Source organism: Mytilus californianus, unplaced genomic scaffold, assembly GCF_021869535.1.
Source record: "Mytilus californianus isolate M0D057914Y unplaced genomic scaffold, xbMytCali1.0.p SCAF_2, whole genome shotgun sequence".
NCBI lineage: Eukaryota > Metazoa > Mollusca > Bivalvia > Mytilida > Mytilidae > Mytilus > Mytilus californianus.
The window spans coordinates 124846454-124874084 of NW_026262668.1; the positions used below are offsets into that span (position 1 = coordinate 124846454).

The window sequence follows — 27631 nt, forward strand, 5'->3', positions numbered from 1 at the left end:
AAATATCCAATTAAAAATATTGAATAGAGGCATGTTTTCAGCTTCTTTTTGATACTTTAGGGAAAGTTATTATGATGATAACAAGAACCGTTTGCGTACCTTAATGAGAACATTGCTAGAACGATAAACACGGGGTTTTGTCAAGAACGAAATCAGTTGGAAAAAGTGAAAGGCCAAATCAATTATGACATATATGTAGTTGGAAAGCATCAGAAACCAAAAGTTCTAATCAGCTGGGACAACTTAACCCAGATTTATGTAAATTAAATTAAACAAAAACATTCAAGTATAATTTTAGTTTATATATTATTTTTTTCATTTTAGTTGATGAGTGAATACACATATCCGTTTTTTACGTCAATGCATCTTGACACTTTCTTTGTTTTGGTCTTATTGTTCTGTATGCTTATGATAGTTGTCTTATTGGCAAGTGCAGTTTAACATTGTCATTTATTTATTTGATGTTGCAGAATTATTTGTAAATTTAACTCTGTAAATTTAAGTTGAATGTGGTCTCCGTCATTAAACCTATAAACCTGGTCAAGGTTTTGGGGTATATCTTAAATCTGGGAACTACTTATTATATTTATTAAAAAGTAGATCTGGCAAATAGGTGAAAGGACTGGCAAAACTTTCTTACAGCACCTAAATTTCACATATATTACATAAAAATCTAAACACTTAGCCATGCCTACCCCAACTAAACTGTAGGGTGATCATATGGGATCTAGAAAGGTAATTAGTAACTGTCCAACTAGTGTCACCAGCTGCAGTTTATATAAGTTGTGAGAAAATACAAAACTGGCAGAACGTTTAAAATCGGACACAAATTAAACGTCAGTGAATAAACCAAATAAAACAGCTAGCATATATACAAAGAAAGAAACACATTTAAGATGGAAAAACATCTGCATGGGGTTGATATAATGTGATTATAACATGCCTAAACATTCAATATTGTGTTGATGAAAGAACCCAATACATTAAGGAGCTTGGTGGTGAAAAACCCAATTCGATATTTGCTTGAGGGGTGAATTGGAATTGATAATGCAATTTAAAAACTTTATCACCCAATTACATAAAAAAATGGTGGGTAAAAACCCCAATTTGTGAATTCTTATCTGGAGCTCTGAGTCGCCCTCAGTATCCCTTGTCAAGGTATGAGGTCAGTCGAACCCTAAAACAATCTGGTCCGAATCGATCCGGCATCAAGTCGATCAGTTCTGAGTCGTTCAAGCCCCACATTGGTATGACTATAAATATTTTACATGAAATAAATCATATATCCAGCTATAAATCTTGACATAAATATTAAAAAAAAAATTAAGAATAAATGTCTCTTCTAACGGATTAATATCATTGAAGTAATGTTGCCTTAAAATTAATAATAATAATAATAAATTCTTTATTTGAAGAGGGTAACTTGATAAGAACTAGTCAAATTTCATTGAGGCTTGCAATTGAGAAAGAAAAGCTAAGAACAAGAATATTTCCATTTTAGCAGATTAGATGTAGCATCCAGGAAGAAACACAAAAAATATTTAAAGAAAAGAAAGCATAAGGATATAGAAAGATCAAGTGGGGATTCTGATGGTCAGATGATGAATGATGATGAAGAAACACATATCCCTAATGCCAATAGATTGCCTGTCATCACAAGCAAATCGGATCAAACTTCAGGAATGGAGGCCGATTCAGAGAGTCAAGGATCAGGATCTAAAGGATCAGAAGAAGGAAAGAGAGATATAGAGAATGATGCAGTTCTTATGAATGCTGGAGCATCTGGTCCTATTTCAGAAAATGCACCTGATGTGAGTATTCAGTATATATTGAATGAATCCGGGTCCGTTTGCCCAAAAACATGTTCGCTCCCATTCACGTTTGCACCTTACATGTTCGCACCCCTGGTCTGTTCACACCCTTTTTATTAGTTTTGTAATAAATAATTTTTCAATGATTTTTTGGTTAGTGTATTGCTATAATATTTTTTTTTGTTCATTGTTTCAAAATGAAGTGACTTTCTAAAAACAATTTTTGTGTTGAATAATTTTTATGCCCCCACCCCCCCCCCCCCCCCCCACCCCCCCGTAGCGGAGGGGGCATTAAGTTTTACCCTTGTCCCAAAATTAGTATCTCTAACTTTAGTTTGTCTCATCCAAATGTTATGAAACTTATACACAATGCTTATTACCACAAAACACAGATCAAATTTGAATTTTGGTGGCGTCACTTTTACTGTTTTAAAGTTATTCCCCTTTACAAATGGAAAAATTGCTGAATTTTTCGTTTCCGTTCTCTAACTTTAGTTAACCTCAACAAAATGTTATGAAACTTATACACAATGCTTATTGCCACAAAACACAGATCAAGTTTGAATTTTGGTGGTGTCACTTTTACCGTCCTAGAGTTATGCCCCTTTACAAATGGAAAAATTGCTGAAATATTCGTTTCTGTTCTCTTACTTTAGTTTGCCGCAACCCAATGTTATGAAACTTATGCACAATGCCAATTACCACAAAACACAGATCATGATCGGATTTTGGTGGTGTCACTTATACCGTTCTAGAGTTATGCCCCTTTACAAATTGAAAAATTGCTGAATTTTTCATTTCCGTTTTCTAACTTAAGTTAGCCTCAACTAAATGTTATGAAACTTATAAACATTGCTTTTTACCACAAAACTCAGATCAAGTACAAATTTGGGTAGCGTCAATTTTACAGTTCGTGAGTTATGTCCCTTTATAATGTTATGTACAAGCGGGGGCATCATCTTATGGACACATTCCCTATTTATTTAATCTAGTTTTGGTTATTGTATTGCTATAAAAAAATTTTTGTTGTTTCAAAATAAAGTGACTTTCTAAAGACGTTTTTTGTGATGAATTTATTTTGATGTTGAAATACCGAACCACTATTAAACTCAACAACAAAAACTTTTTGAATCTTCATTGTTTTTACTCATACCAAGCTACATACATGCTAACTACATGCAGAATTTACATCAAAGCTAGTTAAAAGAACAATCACGATTTTCGAACACATAACAATAACACCAAGTTTAGCTGTGTAAACACCATATTAACAGTAATCATACATAATTAACATTTAATAATTAATCATCAAATCAGTTTAAAACAATGTTTCATTTATGAAAATAAAGATATTTTTATATAAACATCTAAAAAACATCGAATAATTCATCAGGTTTTTATACGACCGCAAACAAATTTTGCGGCCGTATATTGGTATGACGTTGGCGTTGTCTGAAGACACATTGGTTTTCGCACTCTAACTTTAGTTTAAGTGAATGGATCTCTATGAAATTTTACCATAAGGTTCAATACCACAAAATAAAGGTTGAGATTGATTTTGGGGGTTATGGTACCAACAGTTAAGGAATTAGGGGCCAAAAATAAGCATTTTTGTAACTTCCAGACATAACTTGTGTGTTAGTGTATGGATCTCTCTGACATTGTACCACAAATGCAATGTTCCATATCACAAAGGGAATGCTTGGATTGATTTTGGGGGTAATTGGAATTAGGGGCAAAAAACAAGCATTTTTATAGTTTCATGACAATAACTTGTGGGTAAGTGTATGGATCTTTCTGAAATTGTACTACAAGGTTCCATATCACAAAGGAAAAGCTGGAATTGAGTTTGGGGGTAATTGTCCAAAATGTTTAGGAATAAGGGGCCAAAAATAAGCATTTTTCTAGTTTCCAGACAATAACTTGTGTTCAAGTGTATGGATTTCTCTGAAATTGTACTGCAAGGTACCATACCACAAAGGGAAGGCTGGGATTGACTTTGTGGGTAATTGCCTTAAAATTTTAGGAATTAGGGGCCAAAAAGGGGCAAAAAACAAGTATTTTCCTAGTTTCAGGACAATAACTTGTGTGTAAGTGTATGGATTTATATGAAACTGTACTACAAGGTTCCATATCACAAAGGGAAAGCTGGGTTTGAGTTTGGGGATAATTGCCATAAAGGTTTAGGAATTTGGGGCCAAAAAGGGGCCAAAAAACAATAATTTTTCTAGTTTCCAGACAATAACTTGTGTTCAAGTGTATGGATCTCTCTGAAATTGTACTGCAAGGTACCATACAACAAAGGGAAGGCTGGGATTGAGTTTGGGGGTGATGAATCAAAAGGGGGTTCAAAAAATTGGGGGAGGGAATTTTTTTTCCTTTTTTTCCTTGTTTTTTCTTTAAAATTTTCCATTTTAAATTGGTTATTTCTAATTTATATATAAAAGCAAATAATAATAATATGGTTTGAATAGGTAAATTAAAAAATTTTAAGTTCGTAGACCACATTCATTCTGTTTCAGAAACCTAAGCTGTGTCAAATATTTTATCACAATCCAAATTCAGTGCTGTATCAAGCTTGAATGTTGTGTCCATAATTGCCCCAACTGTTCAGGGTTCGACCTCTGCGGTCGTATCAAGCTGCGCCCAGTGGAGCATTTTATTGAATAAAAAAAAAGTGCAAACGGTCCCAGGGGGCGAACATGTATTGGGCGTGAAAGGACCCGATACCTATTGTAATGTATGTGCAGTGTGAAATTAGTGGTAGACTGATAGATGACAGTGATTTTCCTGCCTCTATTCCAGGGGCGATATTCGGCCCCGTTCCCAATCAGAAAATACCTGAAATTTCCCAATTGAACCGGTAAAATTCCCAGTTCAATTAAGTTGTAGCGGAAAGGTAATTGATAATTTTATTGTTCTTATAATTTGGTTCAAAATATAGGTTGTTGTACTGTTCCCAAAGAAAATCACGTTGAATATAGACAGGTAACTATCATATTTCGTAAACCAGTTTTTACAATGGTAAGCTTAGACGTCCGGTGGTTAACGGTAAGAATTTGGAATGATATGAAGTGATGGTGCTGTGTTATTATCTGATTAACATTGTAAATATATGCATATGCCTACATGAGAAACTAAAAGGTCTTCATTATTTTCTCATAAGCAAATTTTTACTATATGCTTTTTCGGCAATGTCGTATTGAGTGAAGATATGCCGGTCTGGTTTATTTTTTTGCTGTGAATTGAGCAAGCCCAAACAGACAACATGTCTTCTCATAATTCAAAATATTACGTTCACAAATTGAAAAAGGCAAAGATGCCACTGATTGTGAAAAACTTGATATGTTTGGCTTTAAAAAATCCAAAATTAGTACTGAAGATACTACAGGGACTGATATCATTTCCACATGTCTACCAGCTTGTCTATTACTCCCTATGTATACTAGTCTCTACTGCAGTAGTGGAAAGAACATTTAGTCTCATGAATAACATTTGCACACCAGAGAGGAATAGACTGATACAGGATCACCTGGATGCCATAATGACGATTTGCAGAAAGGGCCCTGGAACTCTCACAGATGAGAATTTAAACAAACTGGTTGATATGTTCAAATAAGAACATGAAAGAGAATTGGAATTTTAAAATAATAAATAACATCAATAAAATATATTGAACACAATGATTTATTTCTTCCCAATTCATACATCCTTTGTTAGTCTTGTATTATTTTTAATTTTAGTTTCTTGTGTACAATTTGGAGTTTAGTATGGCGTTCATTATCACTGAACTAGTATATATATTTGTTTAGGGGCCAGCTGAAGGACGCCTCCGGGTGCGGGAATTTCTCGCTGCATTGAAGACCTGTTGGTGGCCTTCTGCTGTTGTCTGTTCTGTGGTCGGGTTGTTGTCTCTTTGACACATTCCCCATTTCCATTCTCAATTTTATTATAAGACACATTTTTCCCATTTGCCTAGGGCCCAGGCCCCATTTGAAAAAGGGTAGGAAAATCACTGGATGGAGTCTTACCTTAAATTTGACCAGTCTAAGCAGATAGCAATGATTGTAGGCCTACTGTCTACATGGATGTAAAATACTTTGTGCAGTTCAAATGTATTTATGAAAAATAATTAATGTATGAAAAGCAAATGAGAAGCCAGCCTTGTTGCCTACCAAACAAATTGAATATTGCTTCAATGATCAGGATATTCACTCTTTATTCTGTTCATTACAGGTCAATGTCCTTTAAGATACATTTTTTTTTTCAAATTTGCAGCAGAGGAGACATTTACATAAAATTAGTGTGTATCAAAGTCTTAATTTTGTAATTACTGGAGAGTAGAGGAAAGGTGGTTTACTGACATGACTGATGTTCAAATCTCATAAATCAATTAAAAAGACTAAAACTAATGGACTCACTGAAACTACAAAAGGAGCCAGATTGGTTGTGTTGGCAGGATTAACGTCTTCTGCTATGTTTGAATCACCTGCCATGCAAAGCACACTCATGCCTTTTATTATAAAGACAAAAATTCAGAAATATCTGCTCAAGTAAATTTTGACTAAATTTTCAACTGTGCTAATTATATAATTTTCAGCCGTCAACTTTGAAACTTCAAAGAATCCAGAAAGCAGTAGAATTATTGACTCTTTCCTCACAAGGAGCACCAAAAAGTATGGAAGAGGCAAGCAAGAAGAGGTACCAGTTTTGGGAAACACAACCTGTTCCTAAAATAAGTATGTATATTTGCATGCATGAAAATTTCTTTTAGTTCACACCATTTCCAGTAATAGCATTATATTTAAACTGATACAAACATATACTAGGTTTGAAATATTAGCTGTAAGTTGTAGTTGATTTGCTGATTTTTAAGATGTCAACATATAAATTTGACTTATTTTGCTGCATTTTTGCCTGAAATAAAATTAAAAAAAAATTCTCACAAAAAACTGTGATTGTTTAATAAGCATTAATATGATAAGTGGAAACAAAAATAAAACAGAACTATGAAACTTATGTACACAGATTCTGGTCTTGTATTTGAATTATTGCAATAGACCCATACTTGTAAGTCACACAATTACTCAAGATTATTTAATCATTCACTCCTCCTCTTGGTCATTTTACCTTTTACTGAGAAGTAGGGGGAGGGGTTTATATAGTTTTTGACTTGTCTGCCAGTCTTTCATTCATACATTTGTACCTTGAGTCATTTACATTTCTGGATGCTAACTCAAATACTTTAAATCCAATTGCAACCTAACTTGGATATATGGTCAAATGAAATAAGCAGAAGAACCCTTTTTTAGGTCACCATGTCAAAGGTCAAGATTGTACGATGTCTTCAAAAGATAGATAAGTCTGACTTCGAAAATATCATATTTTTACTGTAATTAGCTCCTATATTTCTTTTCGAAGTTTGTATTTGTCTACATCGATTTTGTGCTTTTGGTTACATGCATTCACTGTAATATATATGCAAATGTGTGGGAGACATGATTAAAAATATAAGGTCTGGTTCCGGCGCATCTTAAATTTCCAGATTTGTTCTTCCAGTACAGGAATTTTTTCAGTATTTGTTTTTGCCTCAAAACCATCAAAAACGTAGCTGCATGCGGACACAATAAAGAGAAAAACACAGTTTTGTCCTCACTACCTTACATAGCTTGATATCTTAATTTGAAAACTATGGTCAACTTTGAGGAACATTTCACTTATTCAAGTTATTAATTGATAAAATAGGTGTCTGGTAAGCAATACTATTCATGGAGCCTTTTGTTTGAATAAGGGGACCCCTGCATGCTAACAACATTTTTAAAGGCAGTGCTTTAATGCCTTTCTGGTTGCCGGGTTAATCCTTCCTTCCGCGATATCCAACTTATCTACGTGGGGGGTCATTAGGCTCCAAGTAGATCCGGAAATGTTGAATTCTCTCCTCTTCTTATTGCGATATAAAATGTTTTTTGTTTCATTTCATTTACATTGGGAAATAGAGAAACGATCATTGTGTTTTGTTAGTTTTAAAAACTTTTGATATATTAGTATTTTGCATTATAAGCAGTCAACCGATTGACAAACTAGAATTATTTGAATTTCGTGTGGAAAGAGCTCGGGTTAATTTCGAGTGTTATCTGCAATCTAGATGTTTATAAATCATTTCAGTCGTTGATATAATAATTAAAGGTCGACTGAACATGAATTATATTATACAATTTAAAGCGCATTTCTGTTTATGCACGTGAACCCGTCTAACGTTATTGTTATTTCGCAGTTATATAAAGTAGCAAATTATCGTTCCTGAATAGGTGGCGCCGTGGTAGTGGATCCTGTTCCTCAACTTCCGGTTTCTGCATTGTGCAACTATTTCAGTTATATTTTTAATTAGCGATGCCAAGTACTTGTTGTTGTGTACCTGGATGTCATTTAAGAGGAGGACATGCATTTCCAAATGACTTAAAAAGAAGGAAAAGTTGGATCAACGCCATGGCCACTACGCAGATTGGACGAGAACACGATGATATCATGGAGTCCATCTCAATCAGCTGTTGTTTGCAAGGCACGTTTTACTGAAAAAGACTACGTGCAGGAAACTATTCATGGTAAAACTCTATTTTCTTTGTGAAATATATAGTAATATATGTAATCGCCATGCAAATAAACCAAAGTCTGTTTACTACCGCAATTATCGTTTTAGAATAAAAGGGGGTGGGTAATTCAAGACGTCATAATTTTTTGGATTACGATTCAATGTGATCTGTTTGAGATTTTTTGGTGATTGCTACAATTATAATGATTTCTTACAAGAGGTATATCATACTGAGAATTATTTTAGCAGTAATTATGCTAATGTAGTAATGACAGGAATGCATAAGCTATGCCTCATAGACTTTCTTGAAAAATATCAATGACAATGTTAACAGGAACAAAACAATGACATGCTCTCATCTATATTATAGTTATTTAGGTACAAACAATGTACGTTTGTTGCATAAGTCTCTCATTGTTTGTCCTTTGGATTTACATAACATACATTGAATCAGGCAAACATAGTTTTATCCAGATTGTAATGAATAAATCTAGTTATATTTCGCCAGGTAGTACAAAGTATACATTGCTAATGGAAGTTCATTTAATTATCAAAAAACTAATGTTTTATAACCTTTTTCAGGGCGCAAACCCACCATACAGAGACTTAAGTCTACTGCCATTCCCAGCCTATTTTCCTGGACCAAGCAAGAGACTGAATCGTCTGCAAAAAGAATAATCAGGGCAGTTTCCTGTGAAAACAAAAGAACTAAACTTGATGAATATTGTAGTAGAAATCTAGAGGAAAGTTTTGATTGTAAAGTTGGTTTTCCTGAAGAAGTCATTCATACTACAGAAAGGATTTATGACTGTCCACCACCAACTGCCGAGCTAATGTTGAGCTTCACAGATGGAATTACGCAAACACCATCAATGCCTATGTTTTCAGCAGAGAATTTTGAAATGAAGACACGTGACACAGCCATGCATTTTTATACCTGTTTAGAGTTGTATACTAAATTTTTATTTGTTTTGACCACACTTGGTCCAGCAGCACATTGTTTGAGATACATATATTTTCAAATTGATAGGGTGTCAGTTGAAAATCAGTTTTTTTATGACTTTGATGAAATTGAGGCATTATACAACCAACTTTGAACTGTCTAGATTCTAGATTGAATCTAGTGTTAAGAATATTGTGTATACATGGATTGTTTTTATGTCTAAACAGTGGTGTGAGGCTAACACTTGGCCATCTAGTGGTTTTGTCAGGTATTTTTCACCATCCAACTTCAAATTAAAGTTTCCTACGACTTGGATTATTATTGACAGCACAGAATATCCCGTGATAAAACCTAAAGCTCCTAGAGCTCAGGCAACCTTTTCATCAATTAAAAACAGAAACACTGAAAATTCTTGAATGTTCGACACCTGGTGGTTTAGTCAACTATGTCTCTATGTCACATAGAGCAAATTATTGGACTTGGTAAACATACAAAATTCTGATAAATCCTATGAATGGAACTGAAACAAAACTTTCATCTGAAATAACATTTAGTTGTTTTATGTTGTGTAATTTTAGAACTTGTATTGTGCCAAAGGATGCATAAATAAAAGTGACGCAATGAATTTTGTTCTGATATATATATATTTACAATTACATGCACATGTAAATTGTAATGCATATAAAAATAAGGAGATGTGGTATGATATTCAGTGAGTTTATCGAACTAAAGTGCATAAGAAATGGGTTTAAGCAGTTACAGGTGTTACTGTCACTGTACAATCTCCAACAATGAGAAAAACTCTTACCCTGTAAAAAATTTCAGAGATCTTACAACTAAGTTTTGTTGTCTCACCTTGACTTTGGTGAATTTTTTATATCTGTTGATGTAAATATAAAAAAGAAGATGTGGTATGATTGCCAATGAGACAACTCTCCACAAGAGACCAAATGACACAGAAATTAACAGCTATAGGTCATAGTACGGCCTTCAACAATGAACAAAGCCCATACCGCACAGTCAGCTATAAAAGGCCCCGAAATGACAATGTAAAACAATTCAAACAAGAAAACTAACGGCCTAATTTATGTACAAAAAATGAACAAATATAACAAATATGCAACACATAAACAAACTACAAACACTGAATTACACTTTTACAGGCTCCTGACTTGGGACAGGCACATACATGTACATACAGAATGTGGCGGGCTTAAACATGTTAGCGGGATCCCAACCCTCCCCCTAACCTGGGACAGTGGTGTAACAGTACAATATAAGAAAGAACTATAAAAATCAGTTGAAAGAGGCTTAACTCATCAGATGGATAAATACAAATACAAGTGGACGTGGTCGGGTAGTTGTACATCCAAACAACAAAAAGACACTAAGTACAGATCTGAGAGTATTCACAGTTACTGACAGCTAGTTCAAAGCCACTAACAACTGATAAAAAAATCTTGCATCTAAGACTAAATTATCAATCCGTAAGCTCCCTTTAGAATTTTATAAATTTTAGATTTTACATTTCTGAGTTGTGGGGTTTTATTCATTAAAAAAGGGGGGATTTTCCAGTTTTTGGACAACAACTCAAAAATGCTTTAAGCAGTTCACATGAAACTTTGGTGAATTATTTATAGCTATTGATGTAATCTCCCTATTGATTTTCATAAATTTCAAATATGACATTGAGAAGAAATTGAACTTTATTTGTTTATAGTCTGGCAACAGATTTATTAAGTATTGCGCAACAGCACAGTGTATTGCACAACAGCAAGAAATCTTTAATTGAATATAAATTCAATTCATATAACCGATTTCAAGTTCATTGACTACATTTATTCAGAAACTATAATATGTCAAATATTTAATTACAATCCAAATTCAGACCTGTATCAAGCTTGAATATTGTGTCCATTTTTGCCCCAACTGTTCAGGGTTGGATCTCTGCGGGTGTATCCAGCTGCGCTCAGCGAATCAGTTTATTTCTTAATTAAGAACTCCTTTTTTCATTCATAAATTACTTTATGCTTGGAAATATAATTTTGCTTGGAGTTGAAAGAGTTGACATGTTGCAATGTACATTTATTCTACATAGTTCTATGGTACCAAATCAAAAGTTTATATAAAAGAAAGAAATCAAAGGTTTCCCATCATAGTTTAGTTACATACATTTTTTTTGTACCTGAGGTCGTTGAATATAGATCATTATATAAATAAGGAGATGTGTTATGATTGCCAATGAAAAAACTAAGGATTTTCTTATCCAAGGAATAAATTACCTTAGCCGTATTTGGCACAACTTTTTGGAATTTTGGGTCCTCAATGCTCTTCAACATTTGTACTTGTTTGGCTTTATTACTATTTTGATCTGAACGTCACTGATGAGTCTTATGTAGACGAAACACGCGTCTGGCATATTAAATTATAATCCTGGTACCTTTGATAACTAATTTGACTATAAACATAGATAAAAAAGATACAAACTGGACATAATGCACTAGTTCATAAACAAGTGAGAACAATTGCCTTCATATAGTGCTCAGAATATGACATTCATAAAACTTGTTCAATATCATTAGAGAACTCTAAATCTTAAATACTGAAAGCCACCTCTGATAATTACACTGTACTATGCAAGATAATGATATAACTGGACTAAAAATACACACAACCTGTAATTAACTGCCTTTACAGCGCTTTCACGCTTTGATTATTAAAAGAACTAGTGCAAATATGATGTAGAGATGCCAGTTGGTTCATAAAGCATTGAGCATATTTCTGCCCCCGCCGTAGCCGAGGGGGCATTAAGTTTTACCCTTGTCCGTCTGTACGTCCATCCGTCCGTCCGTACATCCAAAAATTGGTTTCCGTTCTCTAACTTTAGTTTGCCTTAGCCAAATGTTATGAAACTTATACACTATGCTTATTACCACAAAACACAGATCAAGTTTGAATTTTGGTGGAATCACTTTTACCGTTCTAGTGTTATGCCCCTTTACAATTGGAAAAATTGCTGAATTTTTTCGTTTCCGTTCTCTAACTTTAGTTTGTCTCAACCAAATTTTATAAAAATTATATGCAATGCTTAATATCACAAAACACAGATCAGGTACGAATTTTGGAGATGTCACTTTTACTGTTCTAGAGTTATAACCCTTTACAAATGGAAAAATTGCTGAATTTTTCAATTCCGTTCTCTAACTTAAGTTGGCGTCAAATTAATGTTATGAAACTTATACACAATGCTTATTACCACAAGACTCAGATCATGTACAACTTTGGATAGTGTCACTTTTACAGTTCTTGAGTTTTGTCCCTTTATAACGTTATATGCAAGGGGGGGGCATCATCTGTGTCCCTTGGACACGTTCCCCATTAATTTTTTTTTGCTTTAATCTCAATATTTTCTTTTGTCAGATTTTGAATTACTGTTCATTTTTAGTGCCAAGTAAGGATATTCCCATCTCTTATCCTTAGTTTTTGCAAAAACTCTGCGATGTTTGTATACATGTATATCCTTTTTTAGATGAGAAAATCCAGGCCTCAGAAAACCAAGAGATTGAAATTGACAAACCACATGAGGAAATCCGACAGGATCCTTACTCATTACCAGGAGGTTTCCAGTGGGATACTCTAGATCTCAACGATCCTTTAATTGTAAGATATGCCAGAGTACAAGGAAAATTAATACATTTATATAAATTTCATGTGTTACTGAGAGAAGTGTTTTTATGGCCCACAAAGTGGTTTTTGCCATATACAGGATCAATTTTTTTTTCACCACCTCGTTAGCCAGAACAATATATTTTTCGCCAACTTATATTAACATATTTTTTGTTAAAAATTTTCCTTCTTTCTAAGGAAAAAAAAAACAGTTTGCCACATTGTTATTTATTATAATTCTACATATCTATTTTTTAATCAACATTGTAATAAATAAACACTTCCAAATAATAATAAACATTTGCATTTTAATAGAAACTGTAAAATTGCAATATAGAAGTTTTTACTTCTGGGAATGTGGGATTCGTCTTCATTAAGTTTATGGGATACTTCCTGTCTTGTTGAAGGATCAAGACTAAAGTCAGAGATTTTTCTTACTTTTGAATATATCTTCATAACAGCAGTTTTCCTTTCCGGACCATTGTTGAAAGGGAAAGTTGGGACGTAAAACTATGCTTCAAACATGTGTGCTAAAACGATTGTAAAGTACCCACTTCAAAACAATTATTTCTGTCACAGTTGAAAGGATAAAGTTTAAAGGCAGAGATTTTTGTCGAGCCTGCGACTTCTGTCGGAGAAAGCTTGACATAGGGATATAGTGATCTGGAGGTGGCATTAACTAACTTCTTAAAAGCTTTATATTTTAGAAGGTGGAAGACCTGGATGCTTCATACTTTGTATCTAGATGCCTTATGTTATGAAGTGTCCGTCTGTCATATGTCCATGGTCATTGACATTATTTCATTTTTCAGTGACTACTTGAAAAAAAAGTTCAGATTTTTTGTAATGCTTATTTCTCTTTTATTATGAGTAATAGGATAACTCTATTTAGTATATGCTTACCTTGCAAGGTCCTCATGGCTGTCAGACAGTTTTCATCTAACCTCGACCTCATTTCATGGATCGCTGAACAAGGTTAAGTTTTTGTGGTCAAGTCCATATCATCTAAGATACTATAAGCAATAGCTCTACTATATTTGGTGTATAGAATGATTGTAAGGTGAACATGTCCAACTGGCAGTAGTCATCTGTCCTTGACCTCATTTTCATGGTTCAGTCGTTTAAGTTAAGTTTTTGTGTTATGGTCTTTTTTATGCCCCCACCATAGCGGAGGGGACATTAAGTTTTACCCTTGTCTGTTCGTACGTCCCAAAGTAGGTTTCCGTTCTATAACTTTAGTTTGCCTCAACCAAATGTTATGAAACTTATACACAATGCTTATTACCACAAAACACAGATCAAGTGTGAATTTTAGTGGTGTCACTTTAACTGTTCTAGAGTTATGTCCCTTTACAAATGGAAAAATTGCCAAATTTTTCGTTTCCGTTCTCTAACTTTAGTTTGCCTCAACCAAATGTTATGAAACTTATACACAATACTTTTTACCACAAAACTCAGATCAAGTACAAATTTGGGTAGTGTCACTTTTACCGTTCTTCAGTTATGTCCCTTTATAATTTTATATGATATGCAAGCAGGGGCATCACCTGTGTCCCATTCCCCATTTATTTCTAATACTATATGCAATAGGTCAACTATAGTTGGTGTATGGAAATATTTTACGATGTACATGTCAGTCTGGCAGATTTTATTTGACCTTGACCTCATTTTCACGGTTCATTGCTCAGTGTTAAGTTTTTGTGTTTTGGTCTGTTTTTCTTAGACTATAAGCAATAGGTCAACTGTTTTTAGTGTATGGAATGATTGTAAGATGTATATGTCTGTGTGGCAGGTATTATCTGACCTTGACCTCATTTTCATGGTTCATTGGTCAATGTTAACTTTTCATGGTTAAGTTTGTTTCTTAGCTACTGTAAGCTATAGGTCAACTATATTTTATGCATAGGTTGATTGTAAGATGTACATGTCTGTCTGGCATGGTTCATCTGATCTTGACCTCATTTTCATGGTTCATTGGTCAATGTTAAGTTTTTTCTTAGAAATTATCAGTAATATGTCAACTATATTTGGTGTATGGAATGATTGTAAGGTGTACATGTATTTCCGGTTTAGTTTATCTGACCTTGACCTCATTTTTTTGGATAATGTTAAGTTTATGTGATACTTGTGGTAAAGCTTATATTTAGGACTGTCAACATAAAATTAATGGTCAGTAAAGCAGGCGAGACATTTCAGCGTGTGCACTCTTGTTCTTATTTTTGAACAATTTTCATCTAAACAATAGTTTCTTTTCTAGGCCATCGTAAAAAAAAAAGAAAAGAGGAAACGTAAAACTATGCTTCAAACATGTGCATCATTTCTAGTAAAGTTGTAAATTAATCCTTTAGTTGACATACATGTGACGCTAATTTACCACACTATTTCACTAAACAATACAATCAACCCCTTTATTAATTGGTCCATTGTTACTGATAGCTATAAAATGCAATCAGCTGATGATTGATTTTTAATCAAAATCCTAACGAGTTCAAGGTGAATTCCCTGAATTGTCTGATCAGGGAAAAATTCTGAGTAACCTGAAAAAAGTAAACAAGATGGTCAAAGTCGAACTGTTATATTTCTTTCGCCAATAATAAATTTTAATCGCAACAATTTTTATTTTTTCGCAAAATATAACCCTGATATAGTTTTACCCTAATCGGTCATTCAGTCATTCGGGAACAACAGTTATAAAGACTTTTTTCTAAAGGCCTTCACATATTGAGCTGATTTTTAGTATTTGAGTCTACAATGATGAGTTACAGATCGAGTTTAGGTGTGGTTTTGTTTCACTGTCTTTTGCCGAAATTACGAGCTTTGGATTTTGAAAATTCGTGAAAATAACAGTTATACAGACTTTATTTCTAAATGCCTTCTAATGTTGAGCTGATTTTTAGTCCCCTACCGACGAAGTCAAAGGGGACTTTAGGTTTGCACTCCGTCTGTCTTTTTTTGTCATGCTTGAAGATATTTATTTTATAATTGGTATATAGTTTTATCATGACAAGTTACAGATTAAGTTTGAATTTTGTTCTGGTCTGATGATTTTGTGCAGAGTAATGGTCCTTGGACTTAGAAAATTCACTCAAATATTCAGTTTTCCGCACTCTTTTTTTTTGTCATGCTTTAAGATATTGATTTGATAAATGGTATGTAGTTTTATCATGACAAGTTACAGATCAAGTTTGAATTTTGTTCTGGTCTGATTATTTGTATGCAGAGTTATGGTCCTTGCACTTAGAAAATTCACTTAAATAATCAGTTTTCCACACTTTTTTTCATCATGCTTGAAGATATTGACTTAATATTTGTTATATAGTTTACACCATGACAAGTTACAGATCAAGTTAGCATTTTGTTCTAGTACAATGAATTTTTAACCGGTAGAGGACTATGTATTGCAATGCAATACTCTCAGAATGCTTGTTAGTTTGTGAGGCTACTATGATGAGTTACAGATTGAGTTTACATTTGGTTCTGCTCAACTGATTTGTGCCGAAATAACATGATTTGTGAAAACAACAGTTATATGGACTCTCGTTCTCAAATTTCCATTCCAAAAAATGTCTTCAAGAGGGGCCATTTGTGTCGTTCTGACACATCTAGTTTTAACTACTACACTACAATGTATATGCACTGCCTTATCGCATCTCCATATCCTGGCATTTTCAACTGGATTTCTGAAGGAAAATATCTGTTATTAGTTGGTGATGTACGCCGGCTGCCAAACAGTGTCTGTTCAATAACTTGAAAACGCTATGTTTCCTGTGACTAAATGAAGGTCAAGTTTGATTTTCACGATTTAGCTTTTATTGTTTTTGAGTTGTCCTTTAGGTAGCGAAAAGTGATACTTAGAATGTTGTCCATGCAATAACTTGGAAACGCTTAGACGAAATCTTTTTAAATTTAGATATGTTGTTTCCTGTGACTAAATGAAGGTCAAGTTTGATTTTCATGATTTTAGCTTTTATCGTTGTTGAGTTGTAGACCTTCAAATAGTGAAAAGTGATACATACAGCGTTGTCTGTGCAATAACTTGAAAATGCTTTGACGAAATCTTTTCAAATTTAGATAAATTGTTTCGTGTGATGAAGTGAAGGTCAAGTTCGATTTTTAAGATTTGAACTTTTATCGTTGTTATGTTGTAGACCTTTAAGAAACTAAAAGTGATACTAAGATTGATTTTGGCCTTTCCATTTCTGAACCCTACAAAAATTCATTTAGTTTTTATATGACCGCAAAGTCGTATATTGGTATGTCGTCGTCGTCAGCGTTGTCCGAAGACATTTGGTTTCTGGACAATAACTTTAGTAAATGTACATAGAAATCTATGAAATTTAAACACAAGTTTTATAACCACAAAAGGAAGGTTGGGATTGATTTTTGGGGGTTATAGTTCTAACAGTTTAGGAATTAGGGGCCAAAAAGGGGCCCAAATAAGCTTTTTTCTAGTTTCCAGTCAATATTTTGTGGAATGGTGTATGGATCTCTCTGAAATTATACCACAAGTTTCCATACCACAAAGGGATGGTTAGGATTGTCTTTGGGGGGTTATGGCTCAAACCGTTTAGGAATTAGGGGCAAAAAAAGGGGGAAAAAACAAGGGTTTCCTGGTTAATGGACAATTAAAAAAAAGTACAATGTTATGTTTGGATTACCTCCCTTACACTGCTTTTAAATTATGTATAAAGAAATGTTGTATTGTCTTGAGGTGATTAGCTGTCAATTTATTTTTAGAAGTTACTATTTAAAAATGCTGATTAAGGAATATTAATTTTAGCCATGATTATGTATGTCATTTTCTATTTTAAGACTTTTATGATGTATTTAAATGGGTAATTATGGTTGCAAACTCTATTGGAAATTTGAATTGAGATCATGACCATATCTTGAAGGAAAAATGGGGGTGGGGGGGTGGGGAGGGTGTCAAGTCCAAACAGCATAGTGTATTGCACAAATGCAAAAAAAAGGGGGGGGGGGGGGGGGGTAATTTTTGTCTTTTTTTTTTGGGGGGGGGGGGGGGGGTGTAAGTTCGCAACAGGCAACAGCATAGTGTATTGCACCAAAGCAAAACATTGAAATTACATAACCAATTCTAAGTTCTTTGACTACAGTTATTATGTGTCAGAAACCTATTATGTGTCAAATATTTAATTACAATCCAAATTCAGACCTATATCAATCGCGAATATTGTGTCCATTTTTGCCCCAACTGTTCAGGATTGGACCTCTGCGGTCATATTCAGCTGCGATAAGCGAAGCAATTTATTTTTTCTTGATCCTGTTTGGGGGTTCAGATTTGCAAATATCATTTTCATGCAGGAAATCTGGTTTGCTGTCAATCTGACAGTCTCTTGTATATAAATAATAAAGCTGTAAATCAAAATAACATTAAGATATCAAAACCGTATGTTGTTTTCAAAGTTTGTGAAAGTCGTTTTATAAATTTCATGTTTACATCCCTGCCTTTGAAAGGATTACCTAAAATGCATGTATACAAATTAAAAGCCACTAAAACAAACCAGTTTAAAAGAAAAATGTTTGTAAAATCATATCTTTTTGCTTAAAATACATGAATTATTTTGCTGCAATTCGTCACCTTATTGCTCTTCTGATTTTGTGACCATATATACAGTATATCAATAAAATTAGATAACAATCACAATATAGACATAGAATTGAGAGCCATTCTAAATAAAAATCTTTTTTTAGATTTTGACAGTTTATACAGCATGTGCAGTACATCAATAAAATTAGATAACAATCACGATATAGACATAGAATTGAGAGCCATTCTGTATAAGATTATGTGCGACTGGTACACTCAGAGCAAGTAATTAATTCATTGTTATTTGCTTAACGTCCAGTGGCAAATATTTCATGCATGTTCAGGACGGCTCAAAGCAAGTGAAAAATATATGAAAGTGAGAGAAGATAAACTAAGGTTAGAATGTACTTTGTGACAAAGGATATACTAACACAGATTGTAGAAGAATTTTATTTTGTGTGAAAAATTCAAATTTTGTTTTACACTTTGATTGATCCTTATGATTGATGATAATACATACATAATACTTCTTTGAGTTTCCAGTATATTTAGAGAGAGGAAATGAATATACATACCTTGAAATATTGACGTCCTCCCTGCATATGCTCTAAAGCGGTTTCATTATTTAAATTATATGACCTTGGTATCTGTGAATTATTTTTGGTGATCACATTTAAATGGATAATTTCTGATTGTTTTTAACAGTTAAAAGAGCTGTACACATTACTGAATGAAAATTATGTAGAAGATGACGACAACATGTTTAGATTTGATTACTCACCAGAATTCTTACAATGGTAAGTAGATATATCATGTAAGTTTTAATTAGTTAATTATATAAAAATTCTTACAACTGAAAGCAGGGATAACATGCTATGGTTTGATGACTTTCCGGAATTCTTACAGTGGTAAATAGTAAAAAACATGTTTGTTGTTATAAGAACAAACTTGTTAGGTTTGATTACACAAGAATTCCTACAACAGTCAGCAGGGATTACATGCTGAGGTTTGATTACACAAGAATTCCTACAACAGTCAGCAGGGATTACATGCTAAGGTTTGATTGCACAAGAATTCCTACAACAGTCAGCAGGGATTACATGTTAAGGTTTGATTACACAAGAATTCCTACAACAGTCAGCAGGGATTACATGCTAAGGTTTGATTGCACAAGAATTCCTACAACAGTCAGCAGGGATTACATGCTAAGGTTTGATTACACAAGAATTCCTACAACAGTCAGCAGGGATTACATGTTAAGGTTTGTTTACACAAGAATTCCTACAACAGTCAGCAGGGATTACATGCTAAGGTTTGACTACACAAGAATTCCTACAACAGTCAGCAATTCCTACAACAGTCAGCAGGGATTACATGATAAGGTTTGATTACACAATAATTCCTACAACAGTCAGCAGGGATTACATGTTAAGGTTTGATTACACAAGAATTCCTACAACAGTCAGCAATTCCTACAACAGTCAGCAGGGATTACATGATAAGGTTTGATTACACAAGAATTCCAACAACAGTCAGCAGGGATTACATGTTAAGGTTTGATTACACGAGAATTCCTACAACAGTCAGCAGGGATTACTTGTTAAAGTTTGATTACACAAGAATTCCTACAACAGTCAGCAGGGATTACATGATAAGGTTTGATTACACAAGAATTCCTACAACAGTCAGCAGGGATTACATGCTAAGGTTTGACTACACAAGAATTCCTACAACAGTCAGCAATTCCTACAACAGTCAGCAGGGATTACATGATAAGGTTTGATTACACAATAATTCCTACAACAGTCAGCAGGGATTATATGCTAAGGTTTGATTTCACAAGAATTCCTACAACAGTCAGCAATTCCTACAACAGTCATCAGGGATTACATGATAAGGTTTGATTACACAAGAATTCCTACAATAGTCAGCAGGGATTACATGTTAAGGTTTGATTACACGAGAATTCCTACAACAGTCAGCAGGGATTACATGTTAAAGTTTGATTACACAAGAATTCCTACAACAGTCAGCAGGGATTACATGCTAAGGTTTGACTACACAAGAATTCCTACAACAGTCAGCAATTCCTACAACAGTCAGCAGGGATTACATGTTAAGGTTTGATTACACAAGAATTCCTACAACAGTCAGCAGGGATTACATGCTAAGGTTTGATTACTCACCAGAATACACAAATAATATATTATTTCTTACGAAGCAAGAATCTTGCAATCTGATTGGTTAAATATCCTTGTGTAAATAACGCCCCACCCCAGTTTGCCTAGGGGTAACATTTTGTCATAATTTCCCCTTAAAAAAATATTTTGCTAGAATTATAAAAAAAGATGTTATGTCTACCTTATTAAAGAGGGCATTTTAAAAACTGATTGTTTTCATGTTACAGGGCATTACAGCCACCTGGTTGGAGAAAAGATTGGCATTGTGGTGTACGAGCTATGAAGAGTGCAAAACTTGTAGGATTTATCAGTGCTGTTCCAGCAAATATTAAAATATATGAAAGGTAAATGCATTTGAAATAAAGAATTTTTATCCATGAAATTTTAAGTCAGATATTGGTGTAAAGGGAAGTTAGACATATTTGACTAGTTTAGAGACTTTTAGACTAAAGATACACAATACTTGGTTAAGATGTTTACAAAACCTAATATGCACGTCATGTTTGATGATAAAATAAGTACTTTTTAGATTAGTGTGTTGAACAAAATCATTCCAGACCATAAACCATATGCCTCTCTGTGTCATACTGATAGTTTCAGGAAAACTGAAGTTAGAAAAATTATTACATTTGCCTAAATCTACTTATTAGATTTGAGATCTTTTTTCGAAATATTTGTCAAATATTTGAATTAAAACCACAGAATATCATCATTAATCATTGAAATACATTCCTACATCTTGACATCTTGTTTATATTTTTAGAACAAAACATTTAGTAGAAATCAATTTTTTGTGTGTTCACAAGAAGTTACGATCAAAAAGAGTGGCGCCAGTGTTGATTAGAGAGATTACAAGACGTGTACATACACATGGGTTATTTCAAGCTGTTTACACAGCTGGTGTAGTATTACCAAAACCTGTGGCATGTTGTAGGTCAGTACAATTCTATTTTTACTTTTTCAACATGCACTTCAGTATTTGATTAAACACGATAAACACATGATGTTTATGTTATAACCTTTGACTAATTATAAAAAAAAGATTGGAAAGAAGATAAACATTCTGATACTCCGCTTCATCTTCTACATAGATATAAGAAGATGTGGTATGAGTGCCAATGAGACAACTCTCCATCCAAGTCAAAATTTAAAAACGTAAACCATTATAGGTCAAAGTACGGTCTTCAACACGGAGCCTTGGCTCACACCGAACAGTAAGCTATAAAGGGCCCCAAAAATTACTAGTGTAAAACCATACAAACGGGAAAACCAACGGTCTAATCTATATGAAAAACGAGAAACACTTATGAACCACATCAACAAACGACAACTACTGAAAATCACATGACTACAAACACGAAATAAAGACAAGTCATTGTTAGGTTACCTTAAGAATATAATATATTATTGAAATGATATTTACAGAATGAAATTTTTCGTAAGTGTTTTGATGTTTATCAGGTGACTTAACATTCTTTTTTTATTTTTCAGATATTGGCATAGATCATTAAATCCTAGGAAATTAATTGAAGTCAAATTTTCACATTTAAGTAGGAATATGACAATGCAAAGAACATTAAAGCTTTACAAGTTACCTGATGTAAGTTAATTAAAGCTTTACAAGTTACCTGATGTAAGTTAATTAAAGCTTTACAAGGTACCTGATGTAAGTTAATTAAAGCTTTACAAGTTACCTGATGTAAGTTGATTAAACATTTACAAGTTAAGGTGTTAGTTTTTAAAGCTTTACAAGTTACCTGTAAGTTAATTAAAGCTTTACAAGTAACCTGTAAGTTAATTAAAGCTTTACAAGTTACCTGATGTAAGTTAATTAAAGCTCACAAGTTACCTGTAAGTTAATTAAAGCTTTACAAGTTACCTGATGTAAGTTAATTAAAGCTTCACAAGTTACCTGTAAGTTAATTAAAGCTTTACAAGTTACCTGATGTAAGTTAATTAAAGCTTTACATGTTACCTGATGTAAGTTAATTAAAGCTTTACAAGTTACCTGATGTAAGTTAATTAAAGCTTTACAAGTTAAGGTGTTAGTTTTTAAAGCATTACAAGTTACCTGTGGGTTAAATAAAGCTTTACAAGTTACCTGTAAGTTAATTAAAGCTTTACAAGTTACTTGATGTAAGTTAATTAAAGCTTTACAAGTTACTTGATGTAAGTTAATTAAAGCTTTACAAGTTACCTGTAAGTTAATTAAAGCTTAACAAGTTACCTTATGTAAGTTATTTACCATAAGAGATTGGTTTCCAATATATATTGTGTCACTTGACAAAGCAAGCCACACTTAGGGATAACTATTTGTTGTCCCTGAGTCATACATAGCATTGTCTGTGTCATTGTTGTCTGAGTCACACTTAATGGTTATCTACAACTTGTTGAAATATAACTTTATATAGAATTGGAAAAACTTGCACATATTCTACCACAGGACATGAAGTTGTGCACCAGGTTTTTTTTCAATTTCTTTTTTTTTGTGGGGATTTCCAATATCAAAACATGAACCTAGCAATTTCTGCTGATATTATCTGAAGACTGTAAGCGACACACTTCTTCAATAGGCAATTATTAATTTTAATTGATGAGATTTTCAGATTTCTCTTTTTTTCAATTTTGACCCTAGTGAAACTCAGAAAACTATCGAAAAACCCTAAAAAATTTAGAACACAATGCTGTTTATCTAATATAATGGCAGTAATGATGCCACATGTCTATTTAAACATACCTCTTTCATTCCAATCAGCTGATAAAGGCAACTACCACTTTAGCCAGATCTAATTCTTAGTTTTGTCCAATTTTAAAATGCAGGGAATTATTTTTTTGAAAAATTCTGTAAAGAACTTGGTTAATTACTGTAGAACTAAGACTGAAAAGGGGTAACTGGGCTGCATAAGGCCATCATTGATATTGGGCATACATGTAGGTAAGACATACAGGGTCTTTAGTCTGTAGTTTACAAAGGTAAGTTGGTGAAAAATCCTGTTTGTAAAAGTAATTAAATAAATGAACAGGCATTGGAAACCAGACTAATTAGCCAATATTTTTCCACAAAAAGAATGAAATGAAACACTGTTAGACAAAACATTTTGTGAATATTATCTTGAAAAGATATCCCTCTTCAAGATTATTAAATTAAGTAATTAATGTTTGTAAAAAAGAGATTGATGATATCCAAATATAAAATAAAAATTTGTTGTGACAAGATATTCAATAGTGTTTTTGTAAACATAATCACAGTTGTTTGGCTTTGGGATACATATTTGAATTAAACTTTTTATCTTTCAGGCACCCAAAACTCCAGGTTTTAGGAAGTTCACACCTACAGATGTTCCGGAAGCTTATAAATGTTTGAAAAAAGTAAGTAATAATAGAAGTTTTGTATGTAATGTTTATTTGACAGTTTTGTTTAATCATTTAAAGCATCCTTTTTAGCTTAAATTTGTATGACATAGAAAAGTGTAGCCTATTTAAAAAATATGAAATTATGGCAGTGGACTTAAATAAACTAACATGTGGTAGGGTTGATTTTATGATATTTCAACCCCCTCCCTTTTAATGTTAAACAGTGTAAACAAAACAAGGAACATACAATAAAGATAAATTTAGAAGCATTTAACTCAAATACTAGTATAAAGACAACAAAACACACTGGTACAAACAAAACAATTCTAAACTATATAGTGAAATATAGAGTGCTTGTAGATACTTACAGCAAACTACTTAACCTACTGATATGCACTCATGCTGTCCTACACACAAGTATAGGCAGCTGTTTGTAATGCTATACAATGCATACATCCAGTCTTTTAAGCAGTGATATATTTTCCTACTGGTTGCATATCAATTTCCTGTCTATAGAGTGCTCACATTACTGAAATCAAGCTCAAAGTACTCAGCCTGCAATGAAATCATGCCATCTTATTATCTGATGTCGGCAGCTTTTGGCCTTTGTTAGTCTTGTATGTTTTTTATTTTAGTTCATTTATATGATTTGGAGTTTGGTGTGACGTCCATTTTCATTGAACTAGTACACATTTTTGTTTAGTGGCCAGCTGAAGCCCGTCTCCGGATGCAGGATTTTCTCGCTGTGTTGAAGACCCATTGGTGGCCTTCGGCTGTTTTCTGTTCTTTGGTCAGGTTGTTGTCTCTTTGACACATTCCCCATTTCCATTCTCAATTTTACTTCAGAGTAAATGATTCATACTTTCACACTTATTCCCTGTTTTTTACCCAAATTAGTAAAAGTTTTGACTAATTTATGATACCTTATAGTTGTAAAAAAAATATTATTCCTGAAAATAGTACTTTCGTTGGAAATCTGAAACACCATGTAAACACTGTTTAACACACACAAGCATAAACTAGAAATTGTTGTTTTTTATTAGATTGTTTTGTCTATGTATAAAGACCTAAACATGATATGGAAAAGACTTCATAAGTCTGTTTGACTTGTGTCTTATCCAATTTGTGTTTATGCAAATAAAATATGTTTAAACTAAACCCTAATCATGAAATATTTACTACAAGTTATATTGATATACAATATAATTTCTTTTGCAGTATTTACTGAAGTTTGATTTGGCACCTTTATTTACAGAAGAAGAATTTAGACATTGGTTTATACCACGACCTGGAATAATTGATTCTTTTGTAGTTGAGGTAATAAAGAAGATTTTAGCCGTTGATCTAAACCAAGACATTTAATAAGTATTGTTTGTTTGCATTATCCCACAGCCTGATATTTTTAATTTGAAACTGTTGTATTTGCAGCATCTTTCTATTTGTTTATGTAAACAATTAGCAAAATCATGTACTTTGCCATTTCTTCTTAAATTGAAGCAAATATTTTCTACTTGAATTTCTCAACTCTTAACACCAACCAATGGACTTCACTGGATCTTTTTTTTTATTATTATTATATACATCAAACGCTATTATGCTAACATCCTCTTTCTATTGCATTTTAGCTCAACTGGTCCTATGGGCAATGTGAGATATTGCCATCAATTGGCGTCCTTTGTGGTAAACTTTTAATGAAATCTTCTACTCCGAAACTGGATTCATTTCAACCAAATATGTCTTGAATGATCCTAAGAGATAATAGGCAAAACACAAACAATTTTCAAAAATGTTTATTTTAGGACAATAACTTTAATAAGGAGTAGTCTGATGGCTTAGGTTAATATAAAGCATTTTAACTGGGTTTTCTGACGGAAAAATTAATATTATTAAAATGGGGAGGTATGTTGGGCAGCTGCCAAAACTTCCTTGCAATTACGTATTAACCCTTTAACCAATGCTTTTCAAATTTTGATATATTGTTACTTAACAAAAATGAAAGTCAAGATTAATATTGATGAATTTCACTTTTTGTCGAGCCTGCAAAAAGTGAGACATAGCGATCCTAGATTCTGTCGGCGACGGCGTCAACATTTAGGTTCAGTCCTGTGGTGAAAGTTTTTTTAGACATCTATAACTTTGTCAATCCTAAATGGAGTTTTTATGAAGTTTGGACAGAATCTTGTTTATGACCAGAAGACTATCCAGAACAAAATTTTTAAAATATTTATTTTAATTTTTCCGTATTTTACTGATAAATGAACTTAGTTTTTTTTACAATTAACAAGTAGATACAGTCTAGAGTTCAATTACTTTGTCAAACCTTCATAGAGTTTTATGAAACTTTGGCAGAGGCTTTTTAATGATTAAGAGATAATGTCTGAAGCAAACATTTGAAAATATATTTTTTTGATAGATTGACTTAGTTTTTTACAGTTAACATTTACAGACAGTCTGCGATTAAATTTTTTTCATATGATAAATTTGTAAACCTTCATTGGATTGTTATGAAACTTGGACAGAAGCTAATCTTAAAGACCAAAAAATAGCATCTAAAGAAAACATTTGAATTTAAAAAAAATTCTGTATTTTACTGATAAATGGACTCACTTTTTTAATAGATATAAGAAGATGTGGTATGAGTGCCAATGAGACAACTCTCCATCTAAGTCAAAATTTATAAAAGTAAACCATTATAGGTCAAAGTACGGTCTTCAACACGGAGCCTTGGCTCACACTAAACAGCAAGCTATAAAGGGCCCCAAAAATGACTACTGTAAAACCATTCAAACGGGAAAACCAACGGTCTAATCTATATAAAAAACAAGAAACGCGAAACATTTATGGATCACATCAACAAACGACAACTACTGAACATCAGATTCCTGACTTAGGACAGGTGCAAACAATTGCAGCGGGTTTAAACGTTTTTAAGTCAACATTACACTTTTACACTGACAGCAGCAATCGCAGGCGAGACACAGGGTTCCACGGAACCCCTTACAATATTTATTATTCAGAAGTTATGGTCCTTGAAAATGGCACTTTATGTTGTTTCTGTGCAATAACTTGTAAACTACTCAACAGATGCTTTTCCAATTCTATTACACGGTTACAGATGACATAATGGAGGTCAAGTTTGATAGTGATGATTTTCACTTTTGTTGTTCTGGAGTTATGGTCCTAGATAAATGGAAAATGGTGCTTTGATGAATTTGACAAGGTCAAAAAAGCTCAAAATGTTTAGATATACCTTTTTCTTATTACCATTTTTATACGACCGCAAAAATTAAAAATTTTTTGGTCGTATATTGGTATGACGTTGGCGTCGGCGTCGTCGTCGTCGTCGTTGTCGTCGTCGTCGTCGTCGTCGTCGTCGTCGTCCGCCGTCGTCCGAAGACACATTGGTTTTCGCACTCTAACTTTAGTTTAAGTGAATGGATCTCCATGAAATTTCACCATAAGGTTCAATACCACAAAAGGAAGGTTGGGATTGATTTTGGGGGTTATGGTACCAACAGTTAAGGAATTAGGGGCCAAAAA

General features: G+C 33.3%; 2 protein-coding genes and 1 long non-coding RNA gene across 5 annotated transcripts in view; all 3 read left to right on the plus strand.

The window, feature by feature from the left end:
• Positions 1–27631, plus strand: part of LOC127730912 (glycylpeptide N-tetradecanoyltransferase 2-like) — a 35695-nt gene that overhangs the window by 887 nt on the left and 7177 nt on the right. Inside the window, exons 2-10 of one of the 2 annotated variants that reach the window (XM_052239531.1) lie at positions 1502–1811; positions 6412–6550; positions 12873–13003; positions 19263–19354; positions 20965–21081; positions 21501–21671; positions 22229–22337; positions 24035–24106; positions 25310–25408. In XM_052239531.1, coding sequence (XP_052095491.1) covers positions 1502–1811; positions 6412–6550; positions 12873–13003; positions 19263–19354; positions 20965–21081; positions 21501–21671; positions 22229–22337; positions 24035–24106; positions 25310–25408 — 1240 coding nt within the window. The remainder of the gene's footprint in view (positions 1–1501; positions 1812–6411; positions 6551–12872; positions 13004–19262; positions 19355–20964; positions 21082–21500; positions 21672–22228; positions 22338–24034; positions 24107–25309; positions 25409–27631) is intronic. The other variant, XM_052239532.1, reaches the window with a different exon arrangement.
• Positions 7475–9968, plus strand: LOC127730915 (uncharacterized). Its single transcript, XM_052239536.1, has 2 exons — positions 7475–8413; positions 8983–9968. The coding sequence occupies exons 1-2, from the start codon at positions 8329–8331 to the stop codon at positions 9495–9497; spliced, it is 600 nt and encodes a 199-aa protein (XP_052095496.1). The 5' UTR covers positions 7475–8328; the 3' UTR covers positions 9498–9968.
• Positions 19480–20958, plus strand: LOC127730918 (uncharacterized). Of its 2 annotated transcripts, none has more exons than XR_007995369.1 (3): positions 19480–19869; positions 20214–20264; positions 20507–20958. It is a non-coding gene; the product is annotated as an uncharacterized LOC127730918 (long non-coding RNA). The 2 variants fall into 2 exon arrangements; XR_007995368.1 differs by having other exon boundaries at positions 19480–19818.